The sequence below is a fragment of the Pelodiscus sinensis genome, chromosome 3 (assembly GCF_052426305.1).
Source record: "Pelodiscus sinensis isolate ZL-2025 chromosome 3, ASM5242630v1, whole genome shotgun sequence".
NCBI classification, from domain to species: domain Eukaryota; kingdom Metazoa; phylum Chordata; order Testudines; family Trionychidae; genus Pelodiscus; species Pelodiscus sinensis.
This window is the reverse complement of record NC_143054.1, coordinates 132,005,487-132,022,747: the sequence shown is the minus strand read 5'-3', so window position 1 is coordinate 132,022,747 and position 17,261 is coordinate 132,005,487. Positions and strand designations below refer to the sequence as shown.

The window sequence follows — 17,261 nt, the reverse complement described above, 5'->3', positions numbered from 1 at the left end:
CCAGAATGCCATTTTAAATGGAATCTCTTTTCAGAGTTAGACTACACTTTAATAATAGCCTGACAATGCCCAATTACTACCATAACAATCAGTTCTGATACTTGAACTACCACAAAACATGATTAAAATACTTCTTTAATTACTATTTTCATCTGAAAACTAAAAAAAAAATCTTACCATAATTGAAAAATATTTGGTCTTCAGTTTTAGAAGTATCAGAAAACTATTTATTTCTTAATTGTTTTGTTTAGTTTAGTTTTGTTTTTTAAGGAAAGAAGATATAGCAAAAGTTTTCGTTTGGTCTTTGTTTTGTTGTCCAAAAAAAGTTTTAACCGTCCTAATAGCATAGTTTCAACATAGCCACTATTATGATGTCTTTAAAAAAGGATCTTTATCACTCACTACCAAAACTATCAAACATAACTTGCATTTCTGACCTTTTGGAAAAATCCAAATGGGTTTTGAAATTACCATATTATATCTGATAAAAATAATCTGAGACAGAAAGAAAAAAAATCAAAGTATTTGACTGGTCTCTCAAACACTAGCTGAATTCTGAAGTCAAAAGCAGCCATGATTCCAGTGGGAATATAATACTGGGTAAAATGAACAGAAAATGTTTGTGGTATTTCAAAAAAAGCAAAATGAACATACACGGGGTTTAGGCAATTGATAGATAATTTCAATGATGGGATCAATAAAAGCAAGCATGAAACAATGGAAGCCATGAGAAAAAATGTATTTCTGTACTGCAGCAACTAGCAACATCAAAAAAGGCATTCGTATTAAATAGAATAACATTTCTTGAAGTCTACACATGATAGCAAGTTGAAAGATTTGCTAGCAATTAAAATCTATAAAATACCCAAGAACTTTAAAAGCACTACTAGAAAGATCTATTAGTATTCATTAAAAATATGTTCTGCTCATTAAAAGAATTCCTTCCATGCTATGAAAATATCTTAACAGCAAGCAGAATTTGGGTAAGTATGTTACTGAATTCAGTTTGAAGAAAGAAGCAGCAGATGGGCCCATTATCTGGGGATACCAAAAGGAGGACAGGAGATACTTTCTATGGATTTTAATCAAGCTTCAACTTTGTTGTATAGAAATCTGAGATTCCCCGACAGAAAGTGTACCGTGCAGGCAAATCATTCTTTAGAGCTCCCACCAGCCCCAAAACATTTTCCAATCATGTCCTCCCAGCCAACTACCCTCTTCTCCCTTCCTCTCCCTTATAGGAGAGTTAAGGTAGCTATGAGAACAGGTGAGGGTAGGGGTTTGACTCCCTGCTGTACCAATCATAGGGATTCCCAACTCATATCCCCTGTTCTGTTCCTATATCCAGCACTTCCTTTAACAGGCCATTTATCTAGCCTCTGGATGCTTTTCCTATGGAGTTCCTACACTGGACACCAACTCAACCTTACAAAATAAGTGGCGACATATGGCCTACCACCTTTCCTCTTACTGGAAAAGGTCCTTCCTGAATGGCAACACTGGGTCAGACCAAGGGTATGTCTACACTACAGGATAAGGTCAAATTACGCTAATAGCATAGCTGACGCCGAAATACCTTAATTAGACTTTTGGCGGTGTCCACCCTGCAGGAAGTCAAAGGAAGAACACTTTCCCTTGGATGTCCCTTATGCCTTGTGGATGCAGGACTACCAGCATCGACTGGCGTGCCTCTCTCAGTTCAAATTAGCGTGTCTTCATTAGACCCCCTAATTCGAACCCTGGAAGATCGACAGCAGCAGCTTCGATCTTCTCTGTAGTGCAGACGTACCTCAAAGGTCTATGTAGCCCAGTAGCCTGTCTTCTGACAGAAGCCAATGCCAGATGCCCCAGAGGGAGTGAACAGAACAATCATCACGTGATCCCTCCCCTGTCATCCGTTTTCAGCCTCTGACAAACAGAGGCTAGAGACACCATTCCTACCCATCCTTACTTAAAATAAGTTTTATACTGCAGAGCCTGGCAGACCTGTTCTTGGGGAGGAGCTTCACTGCTGGCCCAGCAGTGTGTTCCGTGGGAGTGGGTCTGGCTACCCCTGCCAGCCCTGCTCCCAGGGAGCCAGCATGTAATCTATGATGGAGGGCGGCTCCAGCAGGCCCTGTGGGACTGGAGGGACCTTTTGTCCAGGGCAGGCAGGATGCTGTTTCACCCCTACCTATTTACTGGAACCCGTAAACCTCCTTCCACCCCCCAGCCATAAAGCACAGCTGCCTTCCCTTGCTAAGCCCAGCTAACATTTGTTTCACTTTGTTTGTGGTGCAGTCAACTTCATTAGTACCATTTATGTTCCCCGATCCAAGGAGCTAACTCGATATACATTATACCGCTGCTGTAAGCTTTCATGAAATGTAGTTTAATCAAAAAATCAGAACACAGTACCAGACTCCAAATAGTAAATATAATAATAATTGGAGAAACAGCATGAATGGTTGCTATTTCAAATTGCCAAAGTTATGATTTATGTAGCATTCAGATTTGTTTAAAGCAAAAATTTTACCAGTATTATGCAATTTCAGCAATTAGCATTCCAAAATTGCACTTAGTCTTACAGTCCTATGTGCACTGTCTCTTTAAATTTGTAGCACAAAGTTAAGCAGAACAGACTGCAAACTGGAGTAACGGAGACCATGAGACTTACTCTAATAAAATTACTGGTTTCCCTATTCTAACAGTGTAACTTATGGGAGAAGGTCCAGGAAGCTGGAGTCTATGCAAATAGGGGAAATACCTCTTTTGTATATTTTGTCAATCTTTAATTGAAAGGTTTATTTAAATTATCTTCTTCTACTCCCTCACCACAGTATCAGTTCCTTTATTATTGTAGTAGACAAGCTTTAAATGCTGGCAAGATATATTACTACTAGATTATTTGCATGCCTTCAACTCCACGTTAAAGGAGGCGTAACTAGAAAGTGAAGGTAGACTCTTGGGGCTAAGATTTAAGAATTAGTATTCAGTGACAATCCAGTTATTGGTAGGAGAGGGGAGGTTAAGATCACAACTTCTTGCAGTTACTAGGAAGAGGAGGAGGGAGAAACCCAGACATTATGGTGAAGGGCTGGGGAGAAAAGAATGTGCTGCTTCAGCCAACCCACTGAAAATTAATGCCATTAGCAACATTAAAGGAGCTGCTGGAGCCAATGGCAGGGGGGAAGCATGGAAGAGTCTAGTTCTTTCTGGGCAGGTGGAGAGGGGACTGACTGTTCTTCCAGTCACCTGTGACCTTCTTTGAAAAGTGGGCAATCATAGCAGCTGCCTCCAGTCCTTGCTCTAAGGGCATGTAGGTGCTTTCCCCTTCCTACACAGTCCAAAATCTCCAAGTTGCACAAGGAATGCAAGGTGCTCTAAACCTCTATTCATCCCATAGTCTCTGTGTTCTGAGGTCTGTCAGGAAAGAAGTGAGAGTGAGGCGCTGCTATTAGGTTAAATCCTGGCCCACTGAATCCGACAGGAGTTACTGGTATTAAATTTTTCCTCAGTCACAGCTAGGGTGCATCATCTGTAACTGGGGCAACCACACTGAGACCATAGAGACTAGAAGTGTTTCATCCTCACCTCCTGTTTCAGTCTCTTTGTTTTCCCAGGAGATTCAGGCTCCCAGCTGGGGTCCAGGTGAGACCAACAGAAATTTGGAGCCTGTAGAGGTATCTGGGTATCTCAACAAGCCTGTGATGAAATTCCATGTTCAGAGTTGGAAGAAATGGGCTCCTCAGTATTGCCAACCCCAAACCTCCAACACGCATGAACCAGGCCCCAAGCAACAGCGAGGTTTAAGTACATAAAACAAGAACCAACAATGTATCATTTGCTTTCTTGGCTTCTGAACCTGTAGGGTACACTCTGTTCAAGTATGCAAAAATTTCACTGTAATCATGTGGGTGGTAACCTCAGTTTAAAAAAATAAATGGAAATCGAGTTTCTATCAATTGAATCAAGAAGACAGTGCTTTTCTGATGGCCCTGTCACAAGACTTGCAATAGAACTACAAAAACTGGCAAGTGCAGTTCTCAGGAGAGTGAAATCCAAGCTATACCTCAGGACATTTACCAGACAGGTGACTTCTGCTTCCACGTTCTTCAATGGCTGGCAACAGGGGAAGCTGCTTGTTGGCCCAGTGTTGAGACAGCTGGTCCTGGGTCAAATCAGGAGGTAGGGAAGTGTAATTGAATCTTCCACCCCAGCATCATTAGCACTAAGCACCTACACCCTCATCACGCAATATCAAAATTCAGGACCAGAAAACTGAGCAGATGTGAGTGGGGTGCATCTGCCCACATTGGAAAGTGTGCATGGGATGTTTGGAAAGGAAAAGGACAGATATCTGTCAGTCCTGGAGAAATGCCTGGGTGCAAGTCTGAAATGGAAATAAGGAGGAGGGTGGTTAGGATTCCCAACAGGCAGGAAAGGTATAGGAACCCTTGATGTTGTGTCATTTTGTAGACCAACATCTGCCTTGCTCGGCACAGTCGATGCTCCTTTCCCGCTTCCAAAACTATATTAAATGCCAAGCAAGGACCATTACTGTGCAAAAGTTTCCCAAATAGAAAAAAATTTCAGTCTATTTCAGTCATGTAAGTAAGGACAATGATGAACTGTTCTTTAGCAAAGATTTTTTTTGTTTTGGTTTAAATTGACAACTATTGAAGGGGAATGTACAAAATACTGTGCAACTTGTATAACAGATGATCCTATGTACTTAACATTCTAATAGGGTAAAGGTTAAGCATAATATTGTTTGACCCCTTCAACTACAGACATTCATGCCATGTTATTGTTAGTATTGCATGTTAAGCAAGCAAACGTTCAATGAACTCGTGTTGGCTTTACCACAGACACAGATGTTAGGCGGACTCCTTTGTTCATAAGGTTCTCGTTATTAACTCAAACCAAGTTGAATATTTGACTGAAGGAAAGGACCATATCATTGTTTTCAGATTTCACTCAATGACTTAACTGAACTGCATCTGCCAGCTTTAGAAATACCAAGTATTTCTTGGCGCCAGTACTGGCGCCTTATTGTATGACTACCATCCTAAACGTTTCAGCTTGAGGAAGTCTAGTAACCATCAAAACAATTTAATAAAAACTTAAATTGTGATTAAGAGTTACTCACTAGCTGACAGAACACAGTAAAATTTGCTCAAAATATGAATTATTCCACAGAATGATCTGAGCAGAGCAAATGGAATTCACGTCTGTAAAGATGTAGGCTAGAAAGCTAGAAAAAATGTTTTCATGATTTATTAAGTCTGTGCTATACTTGAAACCATATTTATTTAATAGGTAGGCTGGCACTTCACAGGACAGTTCAGTCTGCTTTAAATCTATTAAAGCCCTTGGGAAGCATAAAGGACACTCTGAATATAAATATAACTCCCCTTTTTACCTCTTTTCTGCCCTCCTAATATATATATGAAAAATATTACAATCTCGCCAAAATATTTCTCTTTATAATACTGTTGAAAATAAAACAACTAAGAAGCCTATATATGGTATTCATTGCTAAACACGGGAGTGATTTTATACCACAAATAAATGAAATTGAATTCGTTTCCAGGTGTCTATGTTTCTGATGATACCAAGTTAGAATCAACAATACATCTCTTCTCATAGGCTGCAACAAAAGACCCTAGATTTCATGTATCTGAGAGAACCCATGTAAAACAATATAAATTGAAAGGCTTTAAATGAACCATCCTGTAGATAATGCCCAGCAATTGTGCAATATTAATTGAATGGGTAGATAGACCCTAGAATCCAGTACCTTCTGGCTTTTAGAAAAAAATAATTTTATTGAAAAGCCTCAATAAACGTTCATTTTACTTACCATGTTGGATGTCTTTCATATCTAAATGAAGACTGGACATTAGTATTCCAACTGCCTGAGATCTTTTGTTGCTTAATAACTTGACAACCTGGCCAAGAAAAGAAACATTTTTATTAACTTTCATTAGGCTGCTAGGATTCACAAAATACTTTGCATTGTTAGTTAAAAATCCAAGAAATACAAGATACCTTGTACTGTACTTGCTAAAGTGGAAAATAAATTAGTAATATACCATTATTCATTCTATGCAAAATGTACTTTGCTGCGTAAGCCATGACAAATGTGTGAAAACCTGATCTCATTGACTTCAATGTAAAAACTGCCATTAAATACAATGAAGCCACAATTTCACCCTTCATTAGGATATGCATTTCCATCTCCATCTACACACTGATGTTACCGTCTGTATAAAACAGGCTGTCATATAAAAAGTTTCCAACTGTGTTTTGGAATGTGTTTGGTTTCCAAAACCACAAAATGATTTCCAGCTTCAATGTAAGCTAAAACTGTGAGAATGTCATATTTTATTTGAATGTTTGACGCACTAGTCGCCAATATGAATGTTATTTAAAAAGCAAAATAACCATGTACATATTGAGATGCCCTTTGATCACTTTTAGGGAATACAAAAGTCTCAAAGTATGCTATGAACGCTACATCATACCCTAAGACTGCTTGTTTGAGTAGCTGGGAGTTAAAATTAGCAGCATACGTATTTGTACATACCATGTGTTAGCTCTGTAAACACAAGAGCAACAATTAATTTACAGACTAACTTCAAGATAGTTTTAGGCATAATGGCCTCTTTTTTGCTTCTCAGTCTAGTATCACAAAACACAGAAAGAGTAGCTCAGGAGAGAATCATTGTCACACACAAGGCTCAAGACAAAAACACTACTTGAAATTACATTCTAGTTTGAGGGACAATACACTGGCAAATCAAAGTTTTAAGATATTAAAATGAGAACAGCTATTTGGTGCAGGTAGTTAAAAATCAAATTATTTTAGTCAGTATTGCTGAGCAATAAAATAATGTTTAATACACAGAGAAAAGAACCAAAGCAGGTTTAGTATGAAACACTTTAAACTGTTTGTAACACTTTTTGTTGTTGTTTAAATTAACTATTTATGTTTATTAGCTGGAGGATGCTGCCCAACCAGCTGAATCAGCCATTCTCTCATGAAAAACGATCATTTCGGAGATCAGCTTTCTTCCCACATTCGAAAGAGTACATCTGATTATGAGTGAATTAACCTACAAAAAAGAAGGCTTGTGTCTAAGCAGGTATAAAAATAAACAAGGTGTTTTCCAGCACTACTAATTCTGATTCCTTCAGGATTTCATACAAGTCAACATGGATTTTTAGACCAAAGTATAAAGATAAGACTGATGGAAAATAGAAGAGCGTGACTTCAAATATAGTATGAGACTGGCTACAATAAGGAAGCTACATGCATGGTTCTCACACTGTGGGTTGGGACCCCAAAGTGGTCTGCAACGCCATTTTCACGGAATCACTGGGGCTGGTATTAGACGGAAGCCAAGTCCAATACCCGTTGCCCAAGACTGAAGCTGAAGCCTAACGGTGTCAGCACTGAGCAGCACAGCTCAGACTCCAGCATCAGCCCTAGACAAAGCTGAAGCCCTCAAGTTTGGCTTTGTCCCCCCTTTTGGCTTTTCCCATTCCCACTCCTCTGGAGCAGTGAGAACTTTGGCTTTTCCCTTCAACCCTGCCCATGGCAGTGGGGCTCTAATCCTCCTTCCGAAGGTGGCGTAGTAATGACTGTTTTCTAGAGGGGGTCATGGTGCAATAAAGTCATTGGTGTGTCAGCTTTTATTTTGCCTTGCTTTCTGTACACCTCCCTTGTTCTATTCAGCTTCACTGAAATAAAATATTGTCTCTTGCAGATGAAGTAAAAAAGTAGCAAACCACAAACCACATGTGTGATAATTGCTCAGAAATTTTAACAAAACAAAAACACAACCCTAAACTCAAGGTAGACAAAAACATCATTTAGCAATCCCAAAATGTTAAAATCAAATGAACTGAAAAAACTACAGAACATGGGTTTGAAATGCAGATTTCCAAATTAAAGAAAAGCGGTCCCTGTCAAGTTAAAAAAAAACTATTGGATTCATTCGTATCCTCCATTGAAGGACCTCAAAGTACTACATCTCTTTCAAATTAGAATTTCTAAATCTCAGGTAAAACTGAGCCTCGTAAGACAAATCTAGGCCAATAAACAATCTGTAAGGCTCTCTATTAATTGTAACTAACTACATATTTAAGAAAATCTATCTCCGTCTACAAAATAAAACAATTCTTGGTCATCAGGCTGTGGCTTCAATCTCTCCAACCATTCTATTGCATGTTATGTTCTTAATAGAAACCTTGGCAGTAAGTTGAGCTGCACCATGAAGGAAGTAAGCAATTAGAAAGAGAGAGAGCATTATTATACCTGTTGTCACTTATCCATCTCCAAAGATTGTGCGGTATTGGAAAAAAAATGTAGAATTTTGCATATGGACTGCAGACTTTTTCTTCCAGGAGCAGGAAGTCCTCTCCTATGTCAGCTAATAAATCTTATAACATTTCAGTTTAATAATTATACATATTAATAGAAACAACAAGATGGAACTGAACTCTGAAATATTTTCACTACTTTGAATCCCAAAAGTAGAACATGACATAAGAGTATAGTTGTGAGAGACTAAGCGTGCTGTGGTCAGCTCCAGAGGAGAGAGGTCCTTCCTGTTATCATTTTGAACCAGTATCTGGATAAGGCAAGATCATTGCCTCAATCAGGAAACTGATTTCAATAAAACGTAAGTGGAAACAGTCTACGAAGAAACAGTCTAAAAAATAACAGGGTTGAAATAAAAAATAAATTATTTAGGTCAAAGCTCAGAAGCTTGTTGCAGAGTGAATTAATGGAAGAGGGAACAAGTACTTTTTGTTGTCCAACATAACTTTCCACTATAATCAAACAGAGAAAGGTGTATCAAAAATGTATAAGATGTGAATTTGGAATATATGTCCTCTAGGGCCAGAATTCTGAGTTATAAAAAGTACTTCCAAAAAACATCAAAGTAAAGAGTAAGATATATCATTTCTGGGCCAGTGAACAAAGTGTGCAGAAAAGTGACTGAAAAGAAGGTTGTGACATAGTAATTGCCACTGTTTGGCAATTTACATTTCAAAAGCAGGTATTTTGATTTTTATATGCATCTTAATTTTAGTTTTCATTCAATCCTCGGAAAATTGCATTAATACTGAAGTTTCCTGTTTCCTTTTCATTTAAATATTTCCTCCAATACAGTGGCTGTAACAATTCAAGACTAACAAAACATGAATATTAGCATAAGTGCCTACAGCTATTCCCACAATTTAAAATAAAATCATTAGCTGTGCAGTCCAGGCCTACAGGCTACAAGCCACTGACGCCATTAAAGAAGAAACAACAAAAGGTTACTAATCAAATCTCTCTAAGATCTAACAGCCTTAGACACAATAAATAACAGTTTTATTTTGTTATCTGGAATGCTGCTTTAAATAAATTAGAAATAGAAAAAGGAATCTACAGATACTATCAGCATGCTAATGTCTACAACAAAGTTTCTGACTGTTGAGTGGTCCTTGTCGTTGATCAGCAAACAAAACGACATGTCAAATTTATTCTTGAGTGAGAACAAATCAGTAAAAATATTCAGATATATGTAGTGAATAGAAATACAATGCAGATGGTAAATAAGAACAACCCTGGAACAAACATATGAAGATTCCCTTTCCCCAGGGTAATCTTTAGTTAATGCAGGAGAATTTTGCAAAAATTTTCATTTTTGTGGTTCTGATTTTAACATTAACCAAATGTGTCCAATGGTTCTTACTGTTAAGGAAAACTACTAATTCTTAAACGAACTAACAAACAAAAAATCAAATAAAAAAACCATAGAATCAGTTCAAACAATGAGTCCTGTGGCAACCTTCAAGACTAATACATTTACTTGGGCATAAGCTTTTGTGGATAAAAACCACTTCATCAAATGCATGCATCTCCAGTTCAGAACTGAAAAGGCATGTACAATGCGCAAGCTTTGGAAGCATCTTTGAAAAGTAGATGCTCAACAGGAGAGGAGCAAGGACATACCCTTGGCTTTCAACCTTTTGACACTTCAAAAGGTGCTGATATTTTTCCATTGTTAAGGCCGTGACCCAGCATGCCATCATGAAAGTTTCGAACTATACTGATACGTTTTTCAGGACAGCCAATTCACTCAAGTACCTTCCAAAGCCCCTTTCTGTTGACTGTGTTGAATGCCTTTTCAGGTCAATGAAAATCATGTAGAGATCCTAATGTTGCTTTCTACATTTTCCTTGGATCTGCCTGGCTGAAGATATCATGTCAGCAGTTCCTCAACTGGCATGAAATCCACACCTACCTTCAGGAATGATGCCATTTGTGAACACATGTTATGACAGTCAGCTGTAGAGGATGCTGACTAGGATTTTACTAGCTATAGACAGCAGTAAGATGCCTCAGTGCTCAACACTACATGAACAGTCACCTATTCTCTTGTATACATGTAGAATCAGGGCATCTTTGAAGTCCTGGAGGACTGGTTCTTTCTCCCAAATGGTGATAAATAAATAGGTGAGATGGCACATTAGCTGGCCTCCACAGGCTTTCTAAATTTTTGATGGGATCACATCACTGTCAGGTGCCTTTCCAGATTTCATCTGCTTGACAGCTTTTTGTACCTCCTCAAGAGTTGGTGATATAACCATCTGTGAATCTTTAGCCCACTGAGAAATCTCTTCTAGAATGCTGCTATCACAAGTTGATGTCTGGTTTAATACATTGCAGAACTGTTCAACCTAGCAGTCAAGAACTTTAGCACTATCTGTAATCAGAGTGCTGCCACCAGCAAAGTGCACTGGTATTTTGTTAGCAATGCATGGCCCATTGACTGCCTTTAGCCCATCATAGAATACTTCAAAATCATGTCTAACAGCTGCATTTTGAAGCTTGGTTGCTTTACATTTCCACCAGTCCTCCTTCATTTGTCATAATTTGACTTGTGCATTTTGCTTAGCTAAAATATATGCTGATTTCCCTGATGCATTTTCTTTATTGTTGATCCAGGCCAGGTGTGTCACATGCACCTTATCAAGAAGAGCTCGGGCATCTTTGTCCTTGTCAGCAAACAGTCCTTGTGTTTATGTTTTTGGAAACCTAGTATTTCAATAGCAGTTTTATAGGTTGTTTCCTTGATGTTAATCCTGTCCAACTCAATAGTGGGTGGCTGCTATGGACATTCATTGTTGATCACTAAAGAAGCATCAAGACTAAGTTGAAACAATGCTCATGTCTTTGCCATTTCGAGTTTGCCTACATCCAACTTTTTCCAGCATACACCAGAATGATGATATTTTGGCGGACAAAGGCTCAGGAAGATGACTCTGCCTACCTTGCAATGGTCAGACCATGAGCATGTGTCTCACATTACATGAGTCAACTTAATGTCAAAATGAGCTCTTTGTTTTGTAATGAAGTAGTCAATCACATGCCAACACTTATATCGAAGGTGCATCCAAGTTGCTTTATATTTGTTCACCTGTTGGAAGAACATGCTTGCAATAGCAAGCTCAGGCTGTGCACAAGTTTGAAGAAAGAGGGTACCATTTGAGTTCTTACTTTCAATACCATGATGTCCAACCACCTTTGGCCATGTGGTGTAGTCCTGACCAACTCTAGCATTAAAATCACTGAGGACACATAGCTTTGCTTTAAAAGGTACTGAAGACATCAGCATGCATTTGGGCTATCATAGAAAGCCTCTTTTTCATTGTCTGCATCAGGCAAAGTGGGTGCATATGCACTTCAAGTACAAAGGCATGGTCCCTGCCTCAATCTAAGCTTGGGGTCATGAGTCATGAGTTGAGGACTGATAGCACATGGCTGGGATTCAAGGTGGGGAACCAGAGACGTCCTGATGGTGAAACCCATTCCTGCTTGGGTGCCCCTCAGAATGGCCCACACAACGATATGCATAGCCTGCTCCAACTTCGGTGAACTGGCTAGTACCAGAAAAGCGCGTTTTGCTAAAGGCTGTGGCATCGATGTTATAAGGTGTAAGTTCTCTACCACTGATTGCTGTTCTGTGTTCATCTCTGTCAAGAAGTGCATGCACATTCCAGGATGCAAAGTGTAGTTTTCTGTTTAGACATGGATTTTCTCTTTTAACCACAAAATTGGATACCCAGCCAGTCACGGTTAACCAACGGGAATCAACTGGAACAAGCTGTGTTTAGGGATTGTTTTCTCTCCCCCTCTTCTTTTGAAGAAACAGCACTATCCCTAAACAGGGCTGCTTTGTCACCCAGGCAGCATAGAGGAGCATCAGCAGACAGATGACCATCACTCTTAGGCCACCTATGTGCAGATTTGCAGCTAGATGCTTTCAGCAGTATCCTCTACCTGCCTCTAATAACACTTGCCCATCGCTGTAGGACTTTCCTTAACAAGAGGAAAATTGTTAGCATTAAGAGATGAACCATCACACATGAATGGATTTAAGTGAGGCTGGCTTGTGAGTTCCAACCCCACACTCTATACTCATACTGTCCACCCTACACAGGCACAGGGACTGTGATATGTGCACTGGACGGAAAGAGCACAAGTTTGAAATCACAGTTGCCTTCTCCTAAGAACAAATTATCCTGAAATGGTTTAGTGCCTTCTGTCTGCTCCAGTTTGAAATCAGAGTCTCCCTTCTAGGTGCCTTTGTCTGTATAGTGTAGTTATCATGAACAGGACAGACTATGAACAGGAGGCAACCAGACAACTCACCAATACCAGATTCTACAAGCCTCTCTCCTGTGATCCCACTAAAGAATACCAAAAAAAAAAAAACCCCTGACACAACTGCTCATGATGCTCCCTCATGCTGCTCAGGAACAAATTTACACCAACACTACATCTAATCCCCGACCAGGAGCTTTCTATCTGCTACCCAAGACACACAAACCTGGAAATCCTGGACGAGCCATCATCTCAAGCATTGGCACACTTAAACAGGATTATCTGGCTATATTGACTCCCTCCTCAGACCCTATGCTACCAGCACTCCTACCTACCTCCGTAATATCACTGACTTTCTGAGGAAACTTCAAAACATCAATAATCTACCTCGGTCATCTGAAGGTGGAGGCTGTGTCCATGAAAGTTCATGATACCTACTACATGTTTTGTTAGTCTTCAAAGTGCTACTGATTTTTGTCTGTATTCTTCAGCGCCACCCCTCGATATCACTCCACGAAGGGCTTCCTCAGTCCACCGCCCTGAGGATGTGCCTTTACACACAGGGACCAAAATCTAAATGTTCCAGGGAAGACTGGTTCTATCTAGGCTCTGTGTAAGTGTGCTTTGAATCCCATTCTTTCCCACCAGCCAACTGGCTACCTTCTCCAGTGCAAGATTCTCCTTTACATCAATACCAACTAGACATTTCAGAAAACTTTCCTCGTCACGTACCTTTATAAGGTGCCATCCACCAGCCATTGTCACATTGTATAAATTAGCACAATATGTTTAATGCAAACTGGCAGCCAGCCTTATATACTTCATGATGATACAACTTTTGTTTGAAAATTGGGTCAGAGTGAACTCTTTAAGCTTCTCTTTCATTCTTTTCCACCTCTTTCTCTATTCAGCTTTCATATTGCAAGAAGGTATAAGAAATGGTTCTTAATCTTTCACATATTTTTACCATTAAAATAGTATAGATTTACATGTTATTCGCTGAAACAAATCCCATTCAATGTGTTATTATAGAGGTAATCCTCTAATAATAGATGGCTGTTCTAGTTAATGACTGTTATGACATTGGATGAAAAATTACTCAGATTGTTTAGATTCAGATACATTGTAATAAGTAAAATAAGCATCACGTTCTTCAACAGGAGACGGAACAATAGACTAAAATATTCCTGTAATTAGAAACAATCATGGATGCTTCAATTTTTAAAAGTGGAGAGGAAAATACACAGAAACATTTCAACTCCCTGGTTTTAAAACAAAACACAGGGCTCTTCCACAAACCGCCAGACCCGAGCATCTCTGCCAATTTAGTTCACTGTTACACTCAACCGTCTTTTTTTCCCCCTCCTTATTTCTTTAAGACCACAGCTATGATTTTCAAAAGTAGGTGCCTCAGGTTAGGCTTTCCAGGCTCTACTTAGGAACTTAGAAGGGGATTTTAAAAGTATCTAAGTAAGTTAAGAGCATAATCCCATTGACTTTCATAAGCCACAATACAGTCTTTCTTCAAATTTACCTTTATAAAAATTAGGTATAAATCCCACAGTTTTCAAGTTTCTCAGGCAATGCATTAATCTGGCCATGTGGTTACCTAACTGGTACAAACAAAGAATCTTAGTCACTGTACACGAAAATGACGCGTACATTTGCTCACTCGTTTTGAATGTACTATTACATGCCTCGTAATCTGACCAACTCTTAAACATCACTGAACACCATTGAACTGAACAGTTCAATAATAACTCTTAATATTTTTCCAGAAAAAAATCATTTACCACTATCACTCAAGCTTCTGAGGTCATCACTGCAGATTAAAAAAAAAAAAAAAACAGGGGGGAGAACTTCACCCCCCCACACTCTGACCCTTTACATGCATAAAAGGGCCAGTACAGCACAAGTCTCTCTATTAGCCTATATTTGTAGTAGGGAAGGATTCCCTGGATAAAGGCAATGAGAAGACCAGAGGAGACTGTGCTTTGAGGACCTCTTTGCAAAGGGTGGCATATGAAATGGGATGGATGGGAAGAAGTGTGTCAGAAGTAGGACTTTAGTGTGCAGAGATATCAAACAACTTCACAGGTCTCATTTCGATCTCAATATAGAACAGGGAAAAATTCCCAACTTTTGAAAATATTTGCCGGATGGAAACATTATTTCTTGCCCAGCTCTAATTCTGGGCTCTCATCCAGATTCTAAGAGAAGAGTGTTCTACCGGGCCCAGACTCATTTTTCCCCAACCCCATATTCTTGATCCCTTTACCCCTATAGCCTGTTCTTGGCTCTACATCCCATTCCCTGATTCTACCTCTGTTCCATATCTCAGTCCCACTCCCTCCACCCCCCCCCCATGCCCACTGGTCCCAATGACCCCCTTTCTAACTCAAAGATCTGTCTTCTCACCCCTCTGCTTTTCAGTCAGGTTGTGTCCTCTTTTCCACCACTCTCGTTGGTTGCTAGCTGAAGGGATCAGAGCACAGGAGAGAAAGTCTCCCTGCTCTTAGTGCTCATGCCTGATGCCACATTACTGAGAAACAGAAAGAAAGAGAGATACTCTATAACCCAAAGGTTGTAGTCCTCACCTGGGACATGAGAGCATCAGGTTCATTTAATATTTAAGTATTCAGACAAAGTGGTGCCAGGAATAGCAATTTAACAGAAAGTCTTGCTCAGCACCTGTGTTCCTGTGATGCAACATGTTTACTTCATATTCAATCTTTGGAACATTTAACTACCAAACACAAATTCATATTGAGCATGTGAAAACAGACTTTTAATGGCACATAACTGGGCTAAATTTAGGGAAAATTTCATTGGGACATCCTTGAGAGCAAAGTGACACTCTACCAAATTTCAAGTCTCTACTCCAAAGCACAGGGGCTCTAAAACTTCTCCAGGGAAGTGTTTTTTTGTTGTTTTGTTTTTTAATATTGTAATATGAATCCTGTATTATTCAGCCTGAGACTAACATCTAACATGGAGAATGTCTGCCCAAACTACTGTCAAAGCTACAGACAAATGTCAACTGAGTTTTATAATGTACAGCCAGGAAATCTTCATAAATGACTCTGTCATCTATAACTCATGAAGGGCTTTCTTTGAAGACTAAAAGAGAAAGTTCAATGAAGCTACACTGATTTACTATATTTGAGACTCCTCATCCTACTACATGAATGAGGTCAACTGACACCTTGTACTTCAGGAAACTTGAAGACCACACTATCCCACAATTTGCTCAGGAACTTAAGAATATCGTCAAATTCTTTCCCAAAAATACCCCAAGAGAAATTCTACTAATTCATCCCCTGCAAGCTCACCCCGGGAACCTTCTTCATGCTTCCCAAGATACACAAACAAGGTTACCCCAACAGATCCACCATATCTAGTCACAACACATTCAGGCTATGTCTAGACTGCAATGTTAAATCAGAAAAAGATACACAATTTGCTGTACAGTAATTCCTCATTTAACACATGCCCACTTAACACGTTTTCACGATAGCATGATTTTTTTAGGGAATTTTTTTGAATTACATGGTCGTCCCCAGAATAACATGATTTCCCTAGCCGGCCCATTGCTGGCGGCTGCGCGGGGCTTCCCCCGCCTCCCTGCAAAGTGGCAGCAAGTTCGCCACTCGCCTTGCCGTTCCCCAGCGATCCCCCCTCACCAGACTCAGTGCAGGTCCCAGAAGACATGTCACAGGGGCATACTCCCAACCCAATCCCCCTCCCTTCTCCTCCTCTTCCCAAGAGCCAAACACCTCCCCTCCCTGCTGTAACCCAGTTCCCTTTCTCCCCCAACCTTATGTCCCGGGCCCAACAGACACCACCGCTTGAAATGCAACCTTCGCCTTTTCTATTATTTTCAATGGGAAAATTGATTCTGCATAAAACATTTTCACTTAACACGATCATTTTCTGAAACATATCTATAGTGTTAAATGAGGAATTACTGTACGTAACTTGTGTATCTTCTTCCGATTTACTTTCAAAAATGCCTTTTCTGAAATTTGGCGCAACTACACAGTGCCAAATTTTGGAAAAAAGTGCTCTTTCAACAAATCCCTTATGCCTCACAGAATGAGATTTACAGGGATGGCGAAAGAGCGTGTCCACTTTTTCAAAAAAAATTTTTGAAAAAGCGTATGCGTTCTTTGGATACAGCATTGGTTTTCCGGGATACCACAGGTATCCTGGAAAAGCAACACAACCTAGACATAACTTCAATGAAGGAATCTACAGACTCATAGAAACCATCCTCAAGCAATTTACCCCACAAAGGGCCAACTTCCTCTACAAACTCCAGAATATTTACAATCTCCTTCAGAACACCCTCCTTGCCAGCATGGATGTCATTTCCCTATATAGTGCCATCCCTCACAAGAAAGTCATAGCTGTCTGCCTCTTATATTTACAAGAAAATGGACAACACTCTGATACCTGCCTCATTTATAATGAAACTGATCCATTTCATCCTCACCTTACATTCAAAAATAAACAATGTCCAAAACATGGGAATAGCTATGGGGACTAGATATATCTATATGGTTTCCTGATATATCATCTTGAAGAATTTCTGGACCAAACCATCAAACCA

The 17,261-nt window shown here is 39.6% G+C and overlaps 1 protein-coding gene across 3 annotated transcripts in view; it reads right to left on the bottom strand.

The window, feature by feature from the left end:
* Positions 1-17,261, bottom strand: part of FMN2 (formin 2) — a 242,297-nt gene that overhangs the window by 129,849 nt on the left and 95,187 nt on the right. For all 3 annotated transcript variants that reach the window (XM_075924820.2, XM_075924819.2, XM_075924822.2), the window contains exon 8: positions 5,846-5,933. In XM_075924820.2, the coding sequence (XP_075780935.2) occupies positions 5,846-5,933 (88 nt within the window). The remainder of the gene's footprint in view (positions 1-5,845; positions 5,934-17,261) is intronic.